This window comes from Panulirus ornatus, chromosome 5 (genome assembly GCF_036320965.1).
Source record: "Panulirus ornatus isolate Po-2019 chromosome 5, ASM3632096v1, whole genome shotgun sequence".
NCBI lineage: Eukaryota > Metazoa > Arthropoda > Malacostraca > Decapoda > Palinuridae > Panulirus > Panulirus ornatus.
Genome location: NC_092228.1, coordinates 47,787,863 through 47,807,940, shown reverse-complemented (window position 1 = coordinate 47,807,940; position 20,078 = coordinate 47,787,863). Strand labels below are relative to the sequence as shown.

General features: G+C 44.4%; 1 protein-coding gene across 1 annotated transcript in view; it reads right to left on the bottom strand.

The window, feature by feature from the left end:
- Nucleotides 1-20,078, bottom strand: part of Mms19 (MMS19 nucleotide excision repair protein) — a 561,976-nt gene that overhangs the window by 184,360 nt on the left and 357,538 nt on the right. Inside the window, 1 exon segment of the mRNA XM_071662204.1 lies at nucleotides 18,972-19,150. Coding sequence (XP_071518305.1) covers nucleotides 18,972-19,150 — 179 coding nt within the window.

The window sequence follows — 20,078 nt, the reverse complement described above, 5'->3', positions numbered from 1 at the left end:
ACCAGTTTTAACAATTCCTCCCCCCAAAAAATTTTCCCCCAATACCTCCAAAAAGGCCTTGCCCCTTCCTTTCCCCAAAGCCTTTTTCCCCCTTTCCAAAAAATCATTTTTATAAATATATATAAAAATATATTTTATATATATATAAAATTTTTTATAAAAAAATTTTTTTTTTTTTTTCTTTGTCGCTGTTTTCCCCTTTCGAGGTAGCCAAGGAAACAGACCAAAGAAAAGGCCCCCCCCCCATCACATGTAAAACATAGTCCACACACCAAATATACATACCTACAAAAGCTTTTTCCCTGGTTTTTCCCCCCAAAGCTTCACATGCCTTGTTCCAAAACCACTGACCCGCACGTCAACCCCTAAACCAATCGTCCAATTTTACCCTAAAAAATGCCCTCCTTTCACCCCCTGCATGTTCAAAGGCCCCCATCCCACAAAATCTTTTCCCCTCCACTTTCCACCTCCAAAATTTGGGCTCCCTCTTCCCCCTTGTTTCCCCCCCCACCCCGAAAAAATATATCCCCCTTTTTCAATCTTTCCCCCACTCATTCCCCTCCATTTGCCCCAAAAAATTTTAAAACACCCCTTCTGCTTTTCTTTTAAACCCCGCTCTTTTTATTTCCACACAACTCTCTTCCCTTACACACCTCAAAAAACCCCCCCACAATTTTCCTCAAACATCTCATTCCAGCACACCATCCCCTTTCGCACAACTCTATCCAAAAGCCCCAAAGCCTCGCAACCATACAACATTGTTTTTTAAACCCCTATTCCTTTAAACAAAACCCCCTTTTTTGCTTTTCCCCCGATAAAAGTTTCTCGACTTCCCCACACATTCCCTTTAAGGCCCCCCGAAAATTTTTGCCCCCTTTCCCCCAACCCTTGATCCCCCCTTTTCCTTTCCCTTTTTCCAAAACCGCTGCCAATCCACTCCCAGAAATCTAAAACACTTCCCCTTCCCCAGTTTTTTTTTCCATTCAAACTCAACCTCCCAATTTATTTTAACCCCCAACCCAAAGTACCTAATAACCTTGCTCTTTTCCATTTACTCTTTAAATTTCTTTTTTCCACACTTTTCCCAAAACCAGCACCCTTTTGCATTTCCACATGAATCCCACCAGCCTGTACATCAGCGAACAACAACTGACTACTTCCCAAGCTCTCTCATCCCCAAAAACTTTATACTTGCCCCCCTTTTTCCCAAAAATTTGCATTTCCCCCCCTAAAACCCCATCCATAAACAAATTAAAAAACCATGGGACATCACCACCCCTGCCGCAAACCTACATTCACTGAGAACCCAAACACTTTTCCCTCTTCCTACACTACACGCCCTTTCTTCCTATAAAACTTTTTACTGCTTCTAAACAAATTGCCCCCCACCCATATATTCTAATACCTTCCCCAACATCCTATCAAAATTATCAATGCCCTCCAGACCATAAATGCTCTACAAAACCTTTGCTTTTTTAAGTATTTTCACAACTTCTTCAAAGCAAACCCGTCCCCACATCCTCTACCCCTTTTGAAACCACCTTTTCTTCCCCCCCCTATGCTCTGTCGCCTTCACCCTTTCCCAACATACCCCCCTATAATTTTCCGGGGGTATCAACAAACTAACCCCTGTAATTTGAGCACCACTCTTATCCCCTTTGCCTTTGACAATGGCCCCTTGCACGCATTCCCCCCCAAAACCTCAGGCACTCACCAGAGCATACTAAATTAAAAACCTTCCAACCACAAAAATACAGTCACCCCTTTTTTTAAAAATTCCACGCAAAAACCATCCAAACCTGTGCCTTGCCGGGCTTTTCTTCCCAAAGTTTTTTACTATCTTCTCTGTTTCCCAAAATTTAATTTTCCCAAACCCCTTCACTTTGCACACCACTCGCCCAAAAAAACCCTATTCCCCAACTGTCATCAAAGACATTCAAAAAACCTTTAAAAAAAAATCATCCCTCCTTCTCACATCCCCACACTTTTATCACCCCCCCTTTTGCGCCCTCACTGAATTTCCCCATTTGCTCCCTTGTCTTACGCACTTTATTTACCCCTTTCCACAACATTTTTATTCCCCTAAAATTTAAGAACTCCTCACCCCAACTCCATTTCCCCTTTTTTTCACCTCTTGCACCTTTTCTCTTACCTCCGTCTCTTTTTTTTATACTTTCCCCCACTAAATTTCATTTTTTCCTGCAAAAATCGTCCAAATCCCTCTCTGTTCTCTTTCACAATACTCTTATTCTTCATCCCCACCCCCATATTTTATAAAAATATTTTAAAATAAATTTATTTATTTATCCCCCCACTCACTATTTATTTATTATATTTTTTTTAATTTATATATTATATATTTTTTTTTTTATATATATTATATTATTATATATATTATTTATTTATTTTGCTTTGTCGCGTCTCCCGCGTTTGCGGGTAGCGCAAGGAAACAGACGAAAAAATAGCTAAACCCACCCCCATACAAAATGTAAAACATACACGTCCACAACGCAAATAACATCCTTTAACATTCAATGTACACATATATATACACACCAGACAATAATAATACCCATGCACCAATTACATGTCTGCCTTTATTCTTTCCATCCCCACCTGCCACATGGGAATCCCACCACCTCCCCCCTCTTGTGTGAGGTAGACTGGAAAAGACAACAAAGGCCCATTCTTTCACACTGGTCTTAGCTGTCATGCAAAAATGCCCGAAAAATCACAGCTCCCTTTCCAACCGGGCCCCACCCAATTTTCCCAGGTTTAACCCCAGATGCTTCACATCCCTAAATCAATCCACTGACGCACTCCCTCTTTTAAAACATCGCCCAAATTCACTCTATTCCTTGCCCCCGTTCACCCTCCCGCTGTTCCCGCCCCCATCACTCAAAATCTTTTTTATTCCACTTTTACCCCCAATTTGGTCTCCCACTCTCCCCGTTCCCTCCCCTCCGACACATAACCCCTTGGTCAAACTTTCTCACTCATTCTCTCCATGTGCCCAAACCATTTCAAAACACCCTCTTCTCTCTCTCAACCACCTCTTTTTATTTCCCCAAAAAATCTCTCTTACCCTTACATTTATCGATCAAACCCCCTCACACCACACATTGTCCTCAAACATCTTATTTCCAGCACTCCCCCTCCTGCGCACAAAATCTTCCATGCCACCCTCGCAACCATACAACATTTTTGGCCACTATTCCCTTTAAACATACCCCCTTTTTCTTTCCGAGAACGTTTTCGACTTCCACAAAATTCTTCAAGGTCCCCAGATTTTTGCCCCCTCCCCCCCCCCCTTTACACTTCCCCTTCCCCACCCCCACCGCCCCGGCCAAAAAACCATCCCGATATCTAAAAAAACTTTACTTCCTCCAGTTTTTCTCCATTCAAACTTCCTCCCAATTTACTTGACCCTCAACCCTATGTTTAAAAACCGCCTTTTTCAATTTATCTTAAATTTCTTTTCACACACTTTACCCAAACTCAGTCACCAGCTTCTCAGTTTCTCACATGAATCACCCCCACGCGGGGTCACAGCGAACAAAAAACTGCTCACTTCCCAACTCTCCCTCCCCCAAAAGATTCATCTTGCCCCTCTTTCCAAAACCTTTTCATTACCTCCCTAACAACCCATCCATAAAAAATTAAACTCTGGGGAATCACACACCCTTCCCAAACCTACATTCACGAGAACAATCACTTTCCCCTTTTCTACCTACCATGCCCTTTTCCCCGATAAAAAATTTTCATGCTTCTAAAACTTGCCTCCCCCACCATATTTCTTTTTACCTTCCCAGGCATCTCTAAAACCCATTTTATGCCTTCCCAAACCCTAAATGCTTTTACAAATCCATTTGCTTTTCTAAGTATTTCCAAAAACATTCTTTAAAGCAAACACCTGTTTCCCCACATCCCCCCATTTTGAAAAAACCCTCTTCTTTCCCAAATTTATGCTCTGTACTGCCTTCACCCCCCTCAATCAATACCCCCCCATATAATTTTCCAAGAATACTCAACAAACTTATCCTCTGTAATTTGAGCACTCACCTTATCCCCCCTTTCCTTTGTACAATGGGATATGCACGCATCCACCCAATCCTCAGGCACCTCACCATGTCATACTACATACATTAAATAACCTTTCCAAACCCGTCAACAATACAGTCACCCCCCCTTTTTTAAAAAATTCCCGCAATACCCCTCCAAACCCCTGCCTTGCCGCTTTCATCTTCCGCAAAGCTTTTACACCCCTTCTCTGTTTACCAACTTTTTTCCCAAAACCCTCACTTTTCACACCACCCGACCAAAACAACTATATTCCCCCTCTATCATAAAAAATTCAACAAACCTTCAAAAAACTCACCCCTTTCCTTCTCACATACCATATTGTTTTTTCCCCCCCCCCCATTTGCGGCCTTTACTAAAGTTCCCCTTTGCTCCCTTGTCTTACGCACTTTTTTACCCCCTTTCCGAACATCTTTTTATTCCCCCTTTAAAATTAATGATCCTCTCACCCCAAACTCTCATTTGCCCTCTTTTTCACCCTTGCCCTTTCCCTTTTGACCCCCTGTCCTTTTTCTTTTATACTTTCCCCCACTCAATTCCAGTTTTCCCCTGAAAAAAATCTAAAAATGCCTTCTTTTTCTCTTTCACTAATAATCTTACTTCTTTCCCCCCACTCCTACCCTTTCTAATCAACCCACCTCCCACTCTTTCTCCCACAAGCATTTTTTGCGCAATCTATCACTATTTCTAAATACACCCCATTACTCCCCCACCCCCCTTATTTTCCATTTTTCTCACCTTTTTTTCCTTTCTGTTCAGTCTCTCCTGGTACTTTCCTCACACAAGTCCCCTTTTCCCAAGCTCACTTACCTCACCACCCTCTTCCCCCCAACTTTTCACTCTTTTTTTTCCCTAAAAACCCATAAAAATTTTTCCCCTTAGCCCCCAAAAGTAATATCAGACATCCCTCCAGTTGCCCCTTCAGCACATTAACATCCAAAAGCTCTCAAACGCCCCGCCTTTCAATTAACACGAACCCAAAATTAACGCCCCTTTTGGCCTTCTCTCCACAAACGTTACGAACAGTGTTTTGTTCCACAGGGTTTGTATTTTGTCTTTGGGTAATCCTGGTATGCGTCCTGGGGTTTTAAGGGATGGCGCTGTCATCTCGGATCTCCCCCTCCTCCCGTTTATTCCCTTTAGTAATCATTTTTGACCCAGATCTTGAGGGTCCTATAGCACCCAAACTAGGAACGGGTCGGGCCCAAACCCAGGGAACACTGGGTGTTCGCACGTGCGTTCGCTGCCGGCGTGGAAAAAGGAACAAGGATTTTGGTGCACGCCACATCTACCGGGCCCTTTAGGCCTCCTTCGCCATCACGTAAAGGAAGGGCGTGAAACCATCTCTTACCTTTCAAGGGCAATTGGTCATTGTGACCTATAGTAAAGCTAGGTGGCGGGTCGAGGCGTGGCCAGCTGTTCCCCTTGCTGGGATTCAGATAAAAGCCAACGATCGTCTGGACTTTGTTTTCCCTTTACCAGTCTCGCGCCCAGCAAAGGTAAAAGAGGCTTCCCGTCTCGAACGCCGTAGCCACCGCACCCCCTTTGTAAAATTTACTGTGTCCCGTCAAGTTTTTAAATATTGTAAATGTTTACTGGTCTACCAAGTTTAACTAAGTGTAACGATTGTTTTCTGTGTCATACCAAGCTTTACTAATGTAACGACGATGTTTACTGTTCAGCCAAGCTTAACAAGTGTATGATATGTTACTGTGTAAGTCGTTAATAAGGGGAACGATATGTTTTCTGTGTCACTCAAGCTTAACTAAGTATAACAATGATGTTTACGTGTATGTTTACTGTGTAGTCAGAATCTAAAGAATGTAATGTATCAAAGGTCAACGGGAAAGAGATCTCCTGTTTGAAATCTTATCTTGAATGTTAACCATGTCCAATGTTAAACTATGTTCAGTGTTTAAAGTAAATGATTGGCCTGATTTATTGTCACCTTTTACATTTGAATTTTTTATTATAAGTAATTCCAACCTTTTGTTTTTTAACCCCAAACTTAAGATAGCGTTATCCTAGTGGCTAAAATTACAAAACTACCGTCCCTTAAAGACGGGACCATAGAGTTTTGTAACATATATATGTTATGGCGACCTTGCAATAATAAGTACTGGTTCGTAACATATAAATTGGCGACCTCGCCAGGATATTTCTTGCCTTAACGGGAAACTCTTTCCTTGTTCATTAATCATGTTGACAAAAACCGCCAATCTTAACGTCGGGCCAAAATCTCGATCCTTCCCCATATCCCTGTGATGTTAAGGCTGGCTCAATTTTTTGCGAAGCGCTAGAGATAGCTAAACAAGCTAGGGTTTGCTCTCGAACGCGAAAGACTTAGACTTAACCTTCACCATCAGGGCCATGTCGTCCCAGTTGGGGAACTCACATTTGTAAGTTCGGTAAACTTGCGTGGGCAGACGTTCAAAGGGGGTTTTACAAAGGAAGACCAATGGTAATGTAATCCCACCTGAATCTGCTACCTTGCCGGAAACTCAAAGAAGCAGGGAAAAACTTCAACAGATTTAAGGTTGTTTTTATTGGGCAAGGTGGGCCCCAAAGTTAAAGGATTGCTGGGCTCAAACGAAGGAACCAGAATTTTAAAAAAAGTAGGCGGTAAGTCTCTTCTCACTTTGGCCCACTTAAAAAAGTAGGTAAGGCTTCCCTGCTCTTAGGAAAAAAGGGGTTTGCGAGGGTTGATCAAGGGGTATTTAAAAGGACCCGTTTGGGGGAACTACAATGGTTCTGTCTGAGGGTTAGGTTGTAGTGTGGTGTACGAGGGGAAAAAACCGTTAGGGATTTGGTGGCTGCATTTTCCCGATTTGGATGGTTTTGGTGCCGCGGGGAGAGTTTGGGACCGTCTTGTAGTGGCGCGGTTTCCGGGAAGCTCCACAATGATGTGAGGGTAGAAACAGATCTTTCACGGACCATGCCCTTGGGGGTTTAAATTAAGTTACCTGTCTTAACGGGGACTTTGTGTTAGGAAATGCCCTAGGGGGTTTTGGGGAAGATAAACCCCCAGTGCCGGTGTTGCCTAGGGGCCCGGTGGAGCCACGGGGCAGTGAAACTTGGGGGAAGAGGTACCGGATTTATCCCCGTGTGCGCAGTTACCCGGCCATGTCCGTACAAAAGCAAGTTGCAAGCCCAGGAGACAGAGGTGGGGGGAAAAAATCCCGTCACTGCCCGGAGTGAGCCCAGGAGAGGGGGCTGTGTGATCCCCTCCCCCCGGGTTAGCCCCGTTGAAACGAGGAAGAAAGACTTTTCCCGAGTGAGGCCAGCGAGAGGAAGCTGTGTGATCCCCTTCCCCCCTGGTTAGCCCCGTTGAGACAGGGATTGAGACTTTCATGAGAGTGGGGCCTGGAGGGGAAAAGCTGTGGAAAAACCTCTCCCCTGGTGTAGACTCCGAAGCGGAGGAAAAGTTTCCCCCCTGGAGTGAGTCTAGTGAGGGGTGTTTTGATACCCTCCCCCCTGGGTAGTCCGTGAAACGCAGGAAGTAAGACTTCCCCGAGTGGGGGGCCCGCGAGGGGGTGTTATCCCTCCCCGGGTAATCCTTGGCTGCCCCGGGTTTGGGTCCCTACACCATATCTGGAGGTAGGAACTCAAATTATTGTCTCTACCCCCGATGGGGCAGAGGTCGAGATTATGCACTTAACTGCCTAAGCCATTTCAGTCGTGATCCTCCCCCCTTTTGGGAACCCGGGGGGCCAGTCTGCTCATCCAAGTCCAGCGGAGCCCTGTGTGAGAAGGAAAAACGTAGGTGCGAGTGCTCGAGACCGGGGGCCCGGGGGGGAGGGGTGAGAGAACTGAAGTGTTTCTGGGGTTGGTTTGGGTCTTTGGATGTCATTGTAAATTTTTCAAAACTCGCAAACCCCTCTGAGATTATTTGGGATTTTTGGAATGAGCAGTGTGAGACGTCTCTCTATCAATTGGAACCTACTTTTTTTAACTTATATTTTGCAGGTCCAACCGTTTTGCTTGAAAGCCAGCGATGCTGCGCTGGTGAGGTCCCCATGCAGGACAGAGAGAAGGTTGAGCCCAAACAGATAGCCACCATGGAGAAGGAACCTTTTTCTGTTATTTGGTTATAACCCTTTTATATTTTTGTCCTTCAGGCAATCATTTAAAGTGTTACCCCCAAACCCTTCAAAATGAAAAAATACGGGATGGAGTCGAATTAACCCGGTGGGCCTTGTTTCTTTCAAGAGTCAGTTTAGAATTAACCCTAATGTGGCGCCCTAATGTGTTAGCGATTGTTTTTCCCGCTCTTTTCGTTTGAAAATTCCTTTTAGGAATTTTCTCCTTTAAAGGGGGGGGGGTTACGAACACGTGTGGGTTTGTGTCCCCAAAGGTTCGTATATTTGTCTTGGTGTATCTCTGTGTATGGGTGCCCGGGTGTAGGGGGGCTGCTTCTCTGGATCTCACCCCCTCCGTGTTAATTTCCTTAGTAATTGTTTTGACCCAATCTTGCCGGGCCTTAGCACCCAAACGTAGGGTCAAAGGCCGTCGGTCCAACCATGGGAAACAGCTCGGGGTCGTCACGTGCGTTCGCTGCCGGCGTGGACAAAGGAACAGAGGATTTTGGATGCACGCCACATACGTAGGCCGGACCTTAGGCCTCCTTCAGCCAATCACGTCAAGGAGAGGGCGTGACAACCAGTCTCTTGACCTTTCAAGGGCAATTGTGTCATTGTGACCTATAGTAGAGCTAGGTGGCGGGTCGAGGCGTGGCCAGCTGTTCCTGCCTTGCTGGTCATTCAGATAAAAGCTCAGACGATCGTCTGAGACTTTGATTCCTTCACCAGTCTCGCGCCCAGCAAGGTAATGTAGGCTTTCCCTGTCTCGAACGCCGTAGCCACCGCTACCCTAGGTTGTAAGATGTTACTGTGTCCCGTCAAGTTTAACTAGGTTGTAAGATGTTTACTGTGTCATACCAAGTTTAACTAAGTGTAACGATATGTTTACTGTGTCATACCAAGCTTCACTAAGTGTAACGACGATGTTTACTGTGTCATGCCAAGCTTAACTAAGTGTAGTGATATGTTACTGTGTCAAGTCAAGTTTAACTAAGTGTAACGATATGTTACTGTGTCACGTCAAGCTTAACTAAGTATAACAATGATGTTTACTGTGTATGTTTACTGTGTCACGTCAGAATCTAACTGAATGTAATGCTATCGAACAGAGTGTCAACGGAAAGAGATCTCCTGGTTTGAAATCTTATCTTGAATGTTAACCTATGTCCAATGTTAAACTCATGTTCAGTGTTAACGTAAATGATTCGTGCCTGATTTATGTGTTCACCTTGTACATTTGAATTCTTTTCATTATAAGTAATTCCAACCTTTGTGTTTGTTTTAACCCTATAACGTTAAGATAGCGTTATCCTGAGTTGTGCTATATTACAAATCTACCGTCCTTGCAAAGACGAGGACCAGTAGAGTATTTGTAACATATATATGTTACTGGCGACCTTGCAATAATAAGTACTGAGTTCGTAACATATAAATTGGCGACCTCGCCAGGATATTTCTTGCCTTAACGGAATCTCTTTCCTTGATTCATTAATCATGTTGACAATACCGCTCAATCATTAACGTCGGCCAAAGTCTCGATCCTTCCCCATATCCCTAGTGATGTTAAGGCTGAGCTCAATTATTTGCGAAAGCAGCTAGAGATAGCTAAACAAGCTAGGTTAGCTCTCGAACGCGAAAGACTTAGACTTAACGCTTCACCATCAGGACCAGTGTCGTCCCAGTTGGGTAACTCACATCTCGTAAGTTCGGTAAACTTGACGTGGGCAGACGTTCAAAGGGGTTTGACGACAGAGGGAAGACCAATGGTAATGTAATCCCACCTGAATCTGCTACCTTGCCGGTAACTCAAAGAAGTCAGGGAAATACTTCAACAGAGTTAAGAGTTGTTATTATTGTGGCAAGGCTGGGCACCAAGTGAAGGATTGCTGGGCTCGAACGAAGGAATCCAGAGACTTTACCAAAAGTAGGTCGGTAAGTCTCTTCTCAGCTTTAGGTCCACTTAATAAAGTAGGTAAGGCTGTCCCTGCTCTTAGGAAAAAGAGGGGTTGCGAGAGTGTTGATCAACAGGTAGTTAAGGATCCGTTCTGTGGGAACTACAATGCGTTCGTGTCTGAGGGTTAGGTTAGTAGATGTGGTGTACGACGGAAAGAAACCGTGTCACGGGATTCTGGTGTGCTGCAGTCTCCGAGGTTGGATGGTTTGGTGCCGCGAGAAGAGTTTGGAGACCGTCTTGCTAGATGGACAGTCAGGTTCCGAGGAAGCTCCACAAGTCGATGTGAGGGTAGAAACAGATCTGTTCACGGACCATGCCCTTGTGGGGGTTGTAGATAAGTTACCTGTCTTACACGTGGACTTTGTGTTAGGCAATGACCTAGCGGGTGGGAAGATGAACCCAGTGCCGGTGTTGCCTACGGGCCCGGTGGAGTCCACGGAGGCAGTGCAACTTGAGGAAGAGGTACCGGACTTATCCCCAGTGTGCGCAGTTACCCGGTCCATGTCCGCTACGAAAGCAAGTTGCAAGCTCCAGGAGACAGAGCGTGAGGCGGGAAAACTACCGTCACTGCCCGAGAGTGAGCCCAGCGAGAGGAGGCTGTGTGATACCCTCTCCCCTGGTATAGACTCCGTTGAAACGCAGGAAGTTAAGACTCTTCCCCCGAGTGAGGCCAGCGAGAGGAAGCTGTGTGATACCCTCTCCCCTGGTGTAGACTCCGTTGAGACAGTGGACTTGAAGACTCTTCATGAGAGTGAGGCCTGCGAGAGGAAGCTGTGTGATAACCTCTCCCCTGGTGTAGACTCCGTTAAGACGGAGGAACTGAAGTCTCTCCCTGCGAGTGAGTCTAGTGAGAGGGAGCTGTGTGATACCCTCTCCCCTGGTGTAGACTCCGTTGAAACGCAGGAAGTTAAGACTCTCTCCCGAGTGAGGCCAGCGAGAGGAAGCTGTGTGATACCCTCTCCCCTGGTGTAGACTCCGTTGAGACTGAGAGTTTGTCTCGCGCCCATTCAAGAGAAAAGACTCTCCATGAGGATGAGATGAGGGAGGAGAAGATGTGTGATACCTCCCGTGCTGATTTCGAGTCCGAACGAGATTCAGTGGATGAGACCGAGGATTTTTCTCGCGCCCATTCAAGAGAGAAGATTCTCCCTGAGGATGAAATGAATGACGAGATGTGTGATACCTCCTGTGCTGGTTCTGAGTCCGTACAAGAATCAGTGGATGAGACTGAGGATTTGTCTCGCGCCCATTCAAGAGAGTCTCAGGAACGGAGGACAATATGGCCTGACAAACGGTCTCGTTGGAGAAGGTTTGAGGCGGGCGACGAGGTGTTGCTTCTACTACCGCGACCAGGTCAACCCTTGGCTGCCCGGTTTCCGGGTCCCTACACCATCATCTGGAGTGTAGGATACTCAAATTACCTTGTCTCTATCCCCGATAGGCGCAGAGGTCAGAGATTATGTCACTTCAACGTGCCTAAGCCATGTGTCAGTCGTGATCCTCCCCCCTTGGAACCGAGGGTGCCAGTCTGCATCATCCAACGTCCAGCGGCAGCCGTGTGTGATGAAGTCGACGACGTAGGTGCGAGTGTCTCGGAGACCTGGGACCCGGGCGGAGGCGTGAGAGAACTGAAGTGTTACTCGGATATGGTTGGGTACTGTAGGATGTCATTGTAAATTTTGCAACACTCGCAATCCCCTCTGCCAGAGTTATTGATGTCTGGAATGAGCAGTGTGAGACAGTCTCTCTCATCAATTAGGAACACTACTTTTTTTAACTTATATTTTGCAGGCTCCAACCAGTTTAGCTGTGAAAGCCAGCGATGCTGACGCTGGTGAGGTCCTCATGCAGGACAGAGAGAAGGTTGAGCCCAAACAGATAGCCACCATGGAGAAGGAACCTTTGTCTGTTATTTGTGTTATAACCCTTTACATATTTGTGTCCTTCAGGCAATCAGTTTAAAGTGTACTGACCACCAACCCTTCAAAATGCTAACAAGTCACGGGATCGGAGTCAGAAGTTAACCAGGTGGGCCTTGTTTCTTTCAAGAGTACAGTTTAGACATTCAACATAATGCTGGCGCACATAATGTGTTAGCCGATTGTTTATCCCGCTCTTAACGCTAGAAAATTCCTCTTCTAGGAATTTTCTCCTTTAAGGAGGGGGGTGTTACGAACACGTGTGTTTGTGTCCACATGGTTCGTATATTTGTCTTGGTGTATCTCTGTGTATGGCGTGCCTGGGTGTAGGGAGTGGCTGCTGTCATCTCGGATCTCACCCTCACTGACCGTGTTGATTGCCTTAGTAATCATGTTTTGACCCAGATCTTGACCGGTCCTATAGCACCCAAACGTCAGGTCAACGGCGTCAGGTCCAACCATGGGAACAGCTACGGTGTGTCGTCACGTGCGTTCGCTGCCGGCGTGGACAAAGGAACAGAGGATTTTGGATGCACGCCACATACGTAGGCCGGACCTTAGGCCTCCTTCAGCCAATCACGTCAAGGAGAGGGCGTGACAACCAGTCTCTTGACCTATCAAGGGCAATTGTGTCATTGTGACCTATAGTAGAACTAGGTGGCGGGTCGAGGCGTGGCCAGCTGTTCCTGCCTTGCTGGTCATTCAGATAAAAGCTCAGACGATCGTCTGAGACTTTGATTCCTTCACAAAGTCTCGCGCCCAGCAAGGTAATGTAGGCTTTCCCTGTCTCGAACGCCGTAGCCACCGCTACCCTAGGTTGTAAGATGTTACTGTGTCCCGTCAAGTTTAACTAGGTTGTAAGATGTTTACTGTGTCATACCAAGTTTAACTAAGTGTAACGATATGTTTACTGTGTCATACCAAGCTTAACTAAGTGTAACGACGATGTTTACTGTGTCATGCCAAGCTTAACTAAGTGTAGTGATATGTTACTGTGTCAAGTCAAGTTTAACTAAGTGTAACGATATGTTACTGTGTCACGTCAAGCTTAACTAAGTATAACAATGATGGTTCTCAGTGAATGTAGGTTTGCGGCAGGGGTGTGTGATGTCTCCATGGTTGTTTAATTTGTTTATGGATGGGGTTGTTAGGGAGGTAAATGCAAGAGTTTTGGAAAGAGGGGCAAGTATGAAGTCTATTGGGGATGAGAGAGCTTGGGAAGTGAGTCAGTTGTTGTTCGCTGATGATACAGCGCTGGTGGCTGATTCATGTGAGAAACTGCAGAAGCTGGTGACTGAGTTTGGTAAAGTGTGTGGAAGAAGAAAGTTAAGAGTAAATGTGAATAAGAGCAAGGTTATTAGGTACAGTAGGGTTGAGGGTCAAGTCAATTGGGAGGTGAGTTTGAATGGAGAAAAACTGGAGGAAGTGAAGTGTTTTAGATATCTGGGAGTGGATCTGGCAGCGGATGGAACCATGGAAGCGGAAGTGGATCATAGGGTGGGGGAGGGGGCGAAAATTCTGGGGGCCTTGAAGAATGTGTGGAAGTCGAGAACATTATCTCAGAAAGCAAAAATGGGTATGTTTGAAGGAATAGTGGTTCCAACAATATTGTATGGTTGCGAGGCGTGGGCTATGGATAGAGTTGTGCGCAGGAGGATGGATGTGCTGGAAATGAGATGTTTGAGGACAATGTGTGGTGTGAGGTGGTTTGATCGAGTGAGTAACGTAAGGGTAAGAGAGATGTGTGGAAATAAAAAGAGCGTGGTTGAGAGAGCAGAAGAGGGTGTTTTGAAGTGGTTTGGGCACATGGAGAGGATGAGTGAGGAAAGATTGACCAAGAGGATATATGTGTCGGAGGTGGAGGGAACGAGGAGAAGAGGGAGACCAAATTGGAGGTGGAAAGATGGAGTGAAAAAGATTTTGTGTGATCGGGGCCTGAACATGCAGGAGGGTGAAAGGAGGGCAAGGAATAGAGTGAATTGGAGCGATGTGGTATACCGGGGTTGACGTGCTGTCAGTGGATTGAATCAAGGCATGTGAAGCGTCTGGGGTAAACCATGGAAAGCTGTGCAGGTATGTATATTTGCGTGTGTGGACGTATGTATATACATGTGTATGGGGGTGGGTTGGGCCATTTCTTTCGTCTGTTTCCTTGCGCTACCTCGCAAACGCGGGAGACAGCGACAAAGTATAATAAAAAAAAAATAAAATAACAATGATGTTTACTGTGTATGTTTACTGTGTCACGTCAGAATCTAACTGAATGTAATGCTATCGAACAGTGTCAACGGAAAGAGATCTCCTGGTTTGAAATCTTATCTTGAATGTTAACCTATGTCCAATGTTAAACTCATGTTCAGTGTTAACGTAAATGATTCGTGCCTGATTTATGTGTTCACCTTGTACATTTCAATTCTTTTCATTATAAGTAATTCTAACCTTGGTGTTTGTTTTAACCCTATAGCGTTAAGATAGCGTTATCCTGAGTTGTGCTATATTACAAATCTACCGTCCTTGCAAAGACAAGGACCAGTAGAGTATTTGTAACATATATATGTTACTGGCGACCTTGCTATAATAAGTACTGAGTTCGTAACAATACGTATACTTATGTATATCTCGCTTTTTAAACCAGGTATTCCCAATCACCAGTCCTTTTTCAGCACATAAATCTACAAGCTCTTCACCATTTCCATTTACAACACTGAACACCCCATGTATACCAATTATTCCCTCAAGTGCCATATTACTCACCTTTGCATTCAAATCACCCATCACTATAACCCGGTCTCGTGCATCAAAACCACTAACACACTCATTCAGCTGCTCCCAAAACACTTGCCTCTCATGATCTTTCTTCTCATGCCCAGGTGCATATGCATCAATAATCACCCATCTCTCTCCATCAACTTTCAGTTTTACCCATATTAATCGAGAATTTACTTTCTCACATTCTATCACATCCTCCCACCACTCCTGTTTCAGGAGTACAGCTACTCCTTCCCTTGCTCTTGTCCTCTCACTAACCCGTGACTTTACTCCCAAGACATTCCCAAACTACTCTTCCCCTTTACCCTTGAGCTTCGTTTCACTCAGAGCCAAAACATCCAGGTTCCTTTCCTCAAACATACTACCTATCTCTCCTTTTTTCACATCTTGGTTATATCCATATACATTTAGACACCCCAGTCTGAGCCTTCGAGGAGGATGAGCACTCCCCGCGTGACTCCTTCTTCTGTTTCCCATTTTATATATATATATATATCTATATATATATATATATATATATATATATATATATATATATATATATATATATATATATATGTATTTTTTTTTTCATACTATTCGCCATTTCCCGCGATAGCGAGGTAGCGTTAAGAACAGAGGACTGGGCCTTTGAGGGAACATCCTCACCTGGCCCCCTTCTCTGTTCCTTCTTTTGGGAAAAAAAAAAAAAAAAAAAAAAAAAAAAAAAAAACGAGAGGGGAGGATTTCCAGCCCCCCGCTCCCTTCCCTTTTAGTCGCCTTCTACGACACGCAGGGAATACGTGGGAAGTATTCTTTCTCCCCTATCCCCAGGGATATATATATATATATATATATATATATATATATACTCTCTCACCCCAACTCTCATTTGCCCTTTTTTTCACCTCTTGCACCTTTCTCTTGACCTCCTGTCTCTTTCTTTTATACATCTCCCACTCAATTGCATTTTTTCCCTGCAAAAATCGTCCAAATGCCTCTCTCTTCTCTTTCACTAATACTCTTACTTCTTCATCCCACCACTCACTACCCTTTCTAATCAACCCACCTCCCACTCTTCTCATGCCACAAGCATCTTTTGCGCAATCCATCACTGATTCCCTAAATACATCCCATTCCTCCCCCACTCCCCTTACTTCCATTGTTCTCACCTTTTTCCATTCTGTACTCAGTCTCTCCTGGTACTTCCTCACACAAGTCTCCTTCCCAAGCTCACTTACTCTCACCACCCTCTTCACCCCAACATTCACTCTTCTTTTCTGAAAACCCATACAAATCTTCACCTTAGCCTCCACAAGATAATGATCAGACATCCCTCCAGTTGCACCTCTCAGCACATTAACATCCAAAATGAAAAGACGTTCTGGAAGGAGGTAAATAAAGTGCGTAAGACAAGGGAGCAAATGGGAACTTCAGTGAAGGGCGCAAATGGGGAGGTGATAACAAGTAGTGGTGATGTGAGAAGGAGATGGAGTGAGTATTTTGAAGGTTTGTTGAATGTGTTTGATGATAGAGTGGCAGATATAGGGTGTTTTGGTCGAGGTGGTGTGCAAAGTGAGAGGGTTAGGGAAGATGATTTGGTAAACAGAGAAGAGGTAGTAAAAGCTTTGCGGAAGATGAAAGCCGGCAAGGCAGCAGGTTTGGATGGTATTGCAGTGGAATTTATTAAAAAAGGGGGTGACTGTATTGTGAACTGGTTGGTAAGGTTATTTAATGTATGTATGACTCATGGTGAGGTGCCTGAGGATTGGCAGAATGCGTGCATAGTGCCATTGTACAAAGGCAAAGGGGATAAGAGTGAGTGCTCAAATTACAGAGGTATAAGTTTGTTGAGTATTCCTGGTAAATTATATGGGAGGGTATTGATTGAGAGGGTGAAGGCATGTACAGAGCATCAGATTGGGGAAGAGCAGTGTGGTTTCAGAAGTGGTAGAGGATGTGTGGATCAGGTGTTTGCTTTGAAGAATGTATGTGAGAAATACTTAGAAAAGCAAATGGATTTGTATGTAGCATTTATGGATCTGGAGAAGGCACATGACAGAGTTGATAGAGATGCTCTGTGGAAGGTATTAAGAATATATGGTGTGGGAGGCAAGTTGTTAGAAGCAGTGAAAAGTTTTTATCGAGGATGTAAGGCATGTGTACGTGTAGGAAGAGAGGAAAGTGATTGGTTCTCAGTGAATGTAGGTTTGCGGCAGGGGTGTGTGATGTCTCCATGGTTGTTTAATTTGTTTATGGATGGGGTTGTTAGGGAGGTAAATGCAAGAGTTTTGGAAAGAGGGGCAAGTATGAAGTCTGTTGGGGATGAGAGAGCTTGGGAAGTGAGTCAGTTGTTGTTCGCTGATGATACAGCGCTGGTGGCTGATTCATGTGAGAAACTGCAGAAGCTGGTGACTGAGTTTGGTAAAGTGTGTGGAAGAAGAAAGTTAAGAGTAAATGTGAATAAGAGCAAGGTTATTAGGTACAGTAGGGTTGAGGGTCAAGTCAATTGGGAGGTGAGTTTGAATGGAGAAAAACTGGAGGAAGTGAAGTGTTTTAGATATCTGGGAGTGGATCTGGCAGCGGATGGAACCATGGAAGCGGAAGTGGATCATAGGGTGGGGGAGGGGGCGAAAATTCTGGGGGCCTTGAAGAATGTGTGGAAGTCGAGAACATTATCTCGGAAAGCAAAAATGGGTATGTTTGAAGGAATAGTGGTTCCAACAATGTTGTATGGTTGCGAGGCGTGGGCTATGGATGGAGTTGTGCGCAGGAGGATGGATGTGCTGGAAATGAGATGTTTGAGGACAATGTGTGGTGTGAGGTGGTTTGATCGAGTGAGTAACGTAAGGGTAAGAGAGATGTGTGGAAATAAAAAGAGCGTGGTTGAGAGAGCAGAAGAGGGTGTTTTGAAGTGGTTTGGGCACATGGAGAGAATGAGTGAGGAAAGATTGACCAAGAGGCTATATGTGTCGGAGGTGGAGGGAACGAGGAGAAGAGGGAGACCAAATTGGAGGTGGAAAGATGGAGTGAAAAAGATTTTGTGTGATCGGGGCCTGAACATGCAGGAGGGTGAAAGGAGGGCAAGGAATAGAGTGAATTGGAGCGATGTGGTATACCGGGGTTGACGTGCTGTCAGTGGATTGAATCAAGGCATGTGAAGCGTCTGGGGTAAACCATGGAAAGCTGTGTAGGTATGTATATTTGCGTGTGTGGACGTATGTATATACATGTGTATGGGGGGGGGGTTGGGCCATTTCTTTCGTCTGTTTCCTTGCGCTACCTCACAAACGCGGGAGACAGCGACAAAGTATAATAAATAAAATAAATATATATATATATATATATATATATATATATATATATATATATATATATATATATATATATATATATATATATTATCCCTGGGGATAGGGGATTAAGAATACTTCCCACGTATTCCCTGCGTGTCGTAGAAGGCGACTAAAAGGGGAGGGAGCAGGGGGCTGGAAATCCTCCCCTCTCGTTTTTTTTTTAATTTTCCAAAAGAAGGAACAGAGGGGGCCAGGTGAGGATATTCCGAAAAAGGCCCAGTCCTCTGTTCTTAACGCTACCTCGCTAATGCGGGAAATGGCGAATAGTTTGAAAAAAAAAAAAAAATATATATATATTTTTTTTTTTTTTTTTATATATCGCTCAAACCACCTCACACCACACATTGTCCTCAAACATCTCATTTCCAACACACCCACCCTCCTCCGCAAAACTCTATCTATAGCCCACACCTCACAACCATATAACATTGTTGGAACCACTATTTCTTTAAATATACCCATTTTTGCTCTCCGAGATAATGTTCTCACCTTCCACACATATTTCAATGCTCCTAGAACTTTCGCCCCCTCCCCCACCCTTTGACTCACTTCCACTTCCATGGTTCCATCTGCTGCCAAATCCACTCCCAGATATCTAAAACACTTCACTATCTACAGTTTTTCTCCATTTTCTACATTAAAAATTAACCATTTGAACATAATCTTCTGGAGGTTAGTGACTTTCTTCTTAAGTTCTGCAAGGTTTAACTTTAAAGGTCTTAATGATGACTAACACAACCCACTTTAACAATAATACAAACATTACTAAACAAAAATGTGCAATGTGTACTAAAGAACAATGCAAAAGCAAGAAATATTCAGCAATACAGCTTACCTTAACTTGGCCACTAAAATCCTAGAAATACTGGAAAGGCATTGAAGAACTGGAACTGGCTTGGCCACTTGCAAGCTTAGGATGGCATGAACAGAAAAACTGACTACCCTGACAATGCCATCCCATTCATTCAAAATATAGTTTTGGCATTCAGAGTCATTCACTGCATTCTTCAATATCTGTGAAAAAAAAGTTTCTTTATTACATGACCGGCATTTCATTTGCTAAAAAGATTCAACATACGCATACAACCCTTGAAAATGTTAACAGTTATAATAAAGGTTGTAAAGTTTTCAAACTCTTTTTTCTCCAAGGAGAACACAAGATGTTCTCTTAGGTATGCTGGGGTTAGGACCTTTCAAACCAGTTTTACTAGTGAAGAATCACTGCATTTCTCTCATAAAAGACTCTGATAAACACACATATATATGGGTATAGTGTAATGCACCGAAACCACAGCTCCCTATCCACATCCAGGCCCCACACCCATGTTTTACCCCAGACACTTTACATCCCCTAGTTCAGTCCACTGACAGTGCATTGACCCTGGTATACTGCCTCACTCCAATTCACTCTATTCCCTGCACGCTTCTCATCCTCATGTATGTTCAGGCCCCGATCACTCAAAATCTTTTTCACTCCATCTTTCCATCTCTAATTTGGTCTCCTGCTTCATGTTCCATCCACCTCTGACACATATATCCTCTTTGTCAATCTTTCCTCACTCATTCTCTCCATATGTCCAAACCATTTTAACACACCCTCTTCTGCTCTCTCAACCACACTCTTTTTATTTCCGCACCTCTGTCTTACCCTTTCATTACTTACTCGATCAAACCACCTCACACCACATATTGTCCTCAACCATTTCATTTCCAACACATCTACTCTCCTCCATACAACCCTATTTATAGGCCATGTCTTGCAACTATACAACATTGTTGGAACAACTATTCCTTCAAACATACCCATTTTTGCTTTCTGAGATAACATTCTCTCCTTCCACACATTCTTCATCCCTCCCAGAACCTTCGTCCCCTCCCCTACCCTGTAACTCACTTTCACTTCCATGGTTCCATTTGCTGCTAAGTTCACTCCCAGATATCT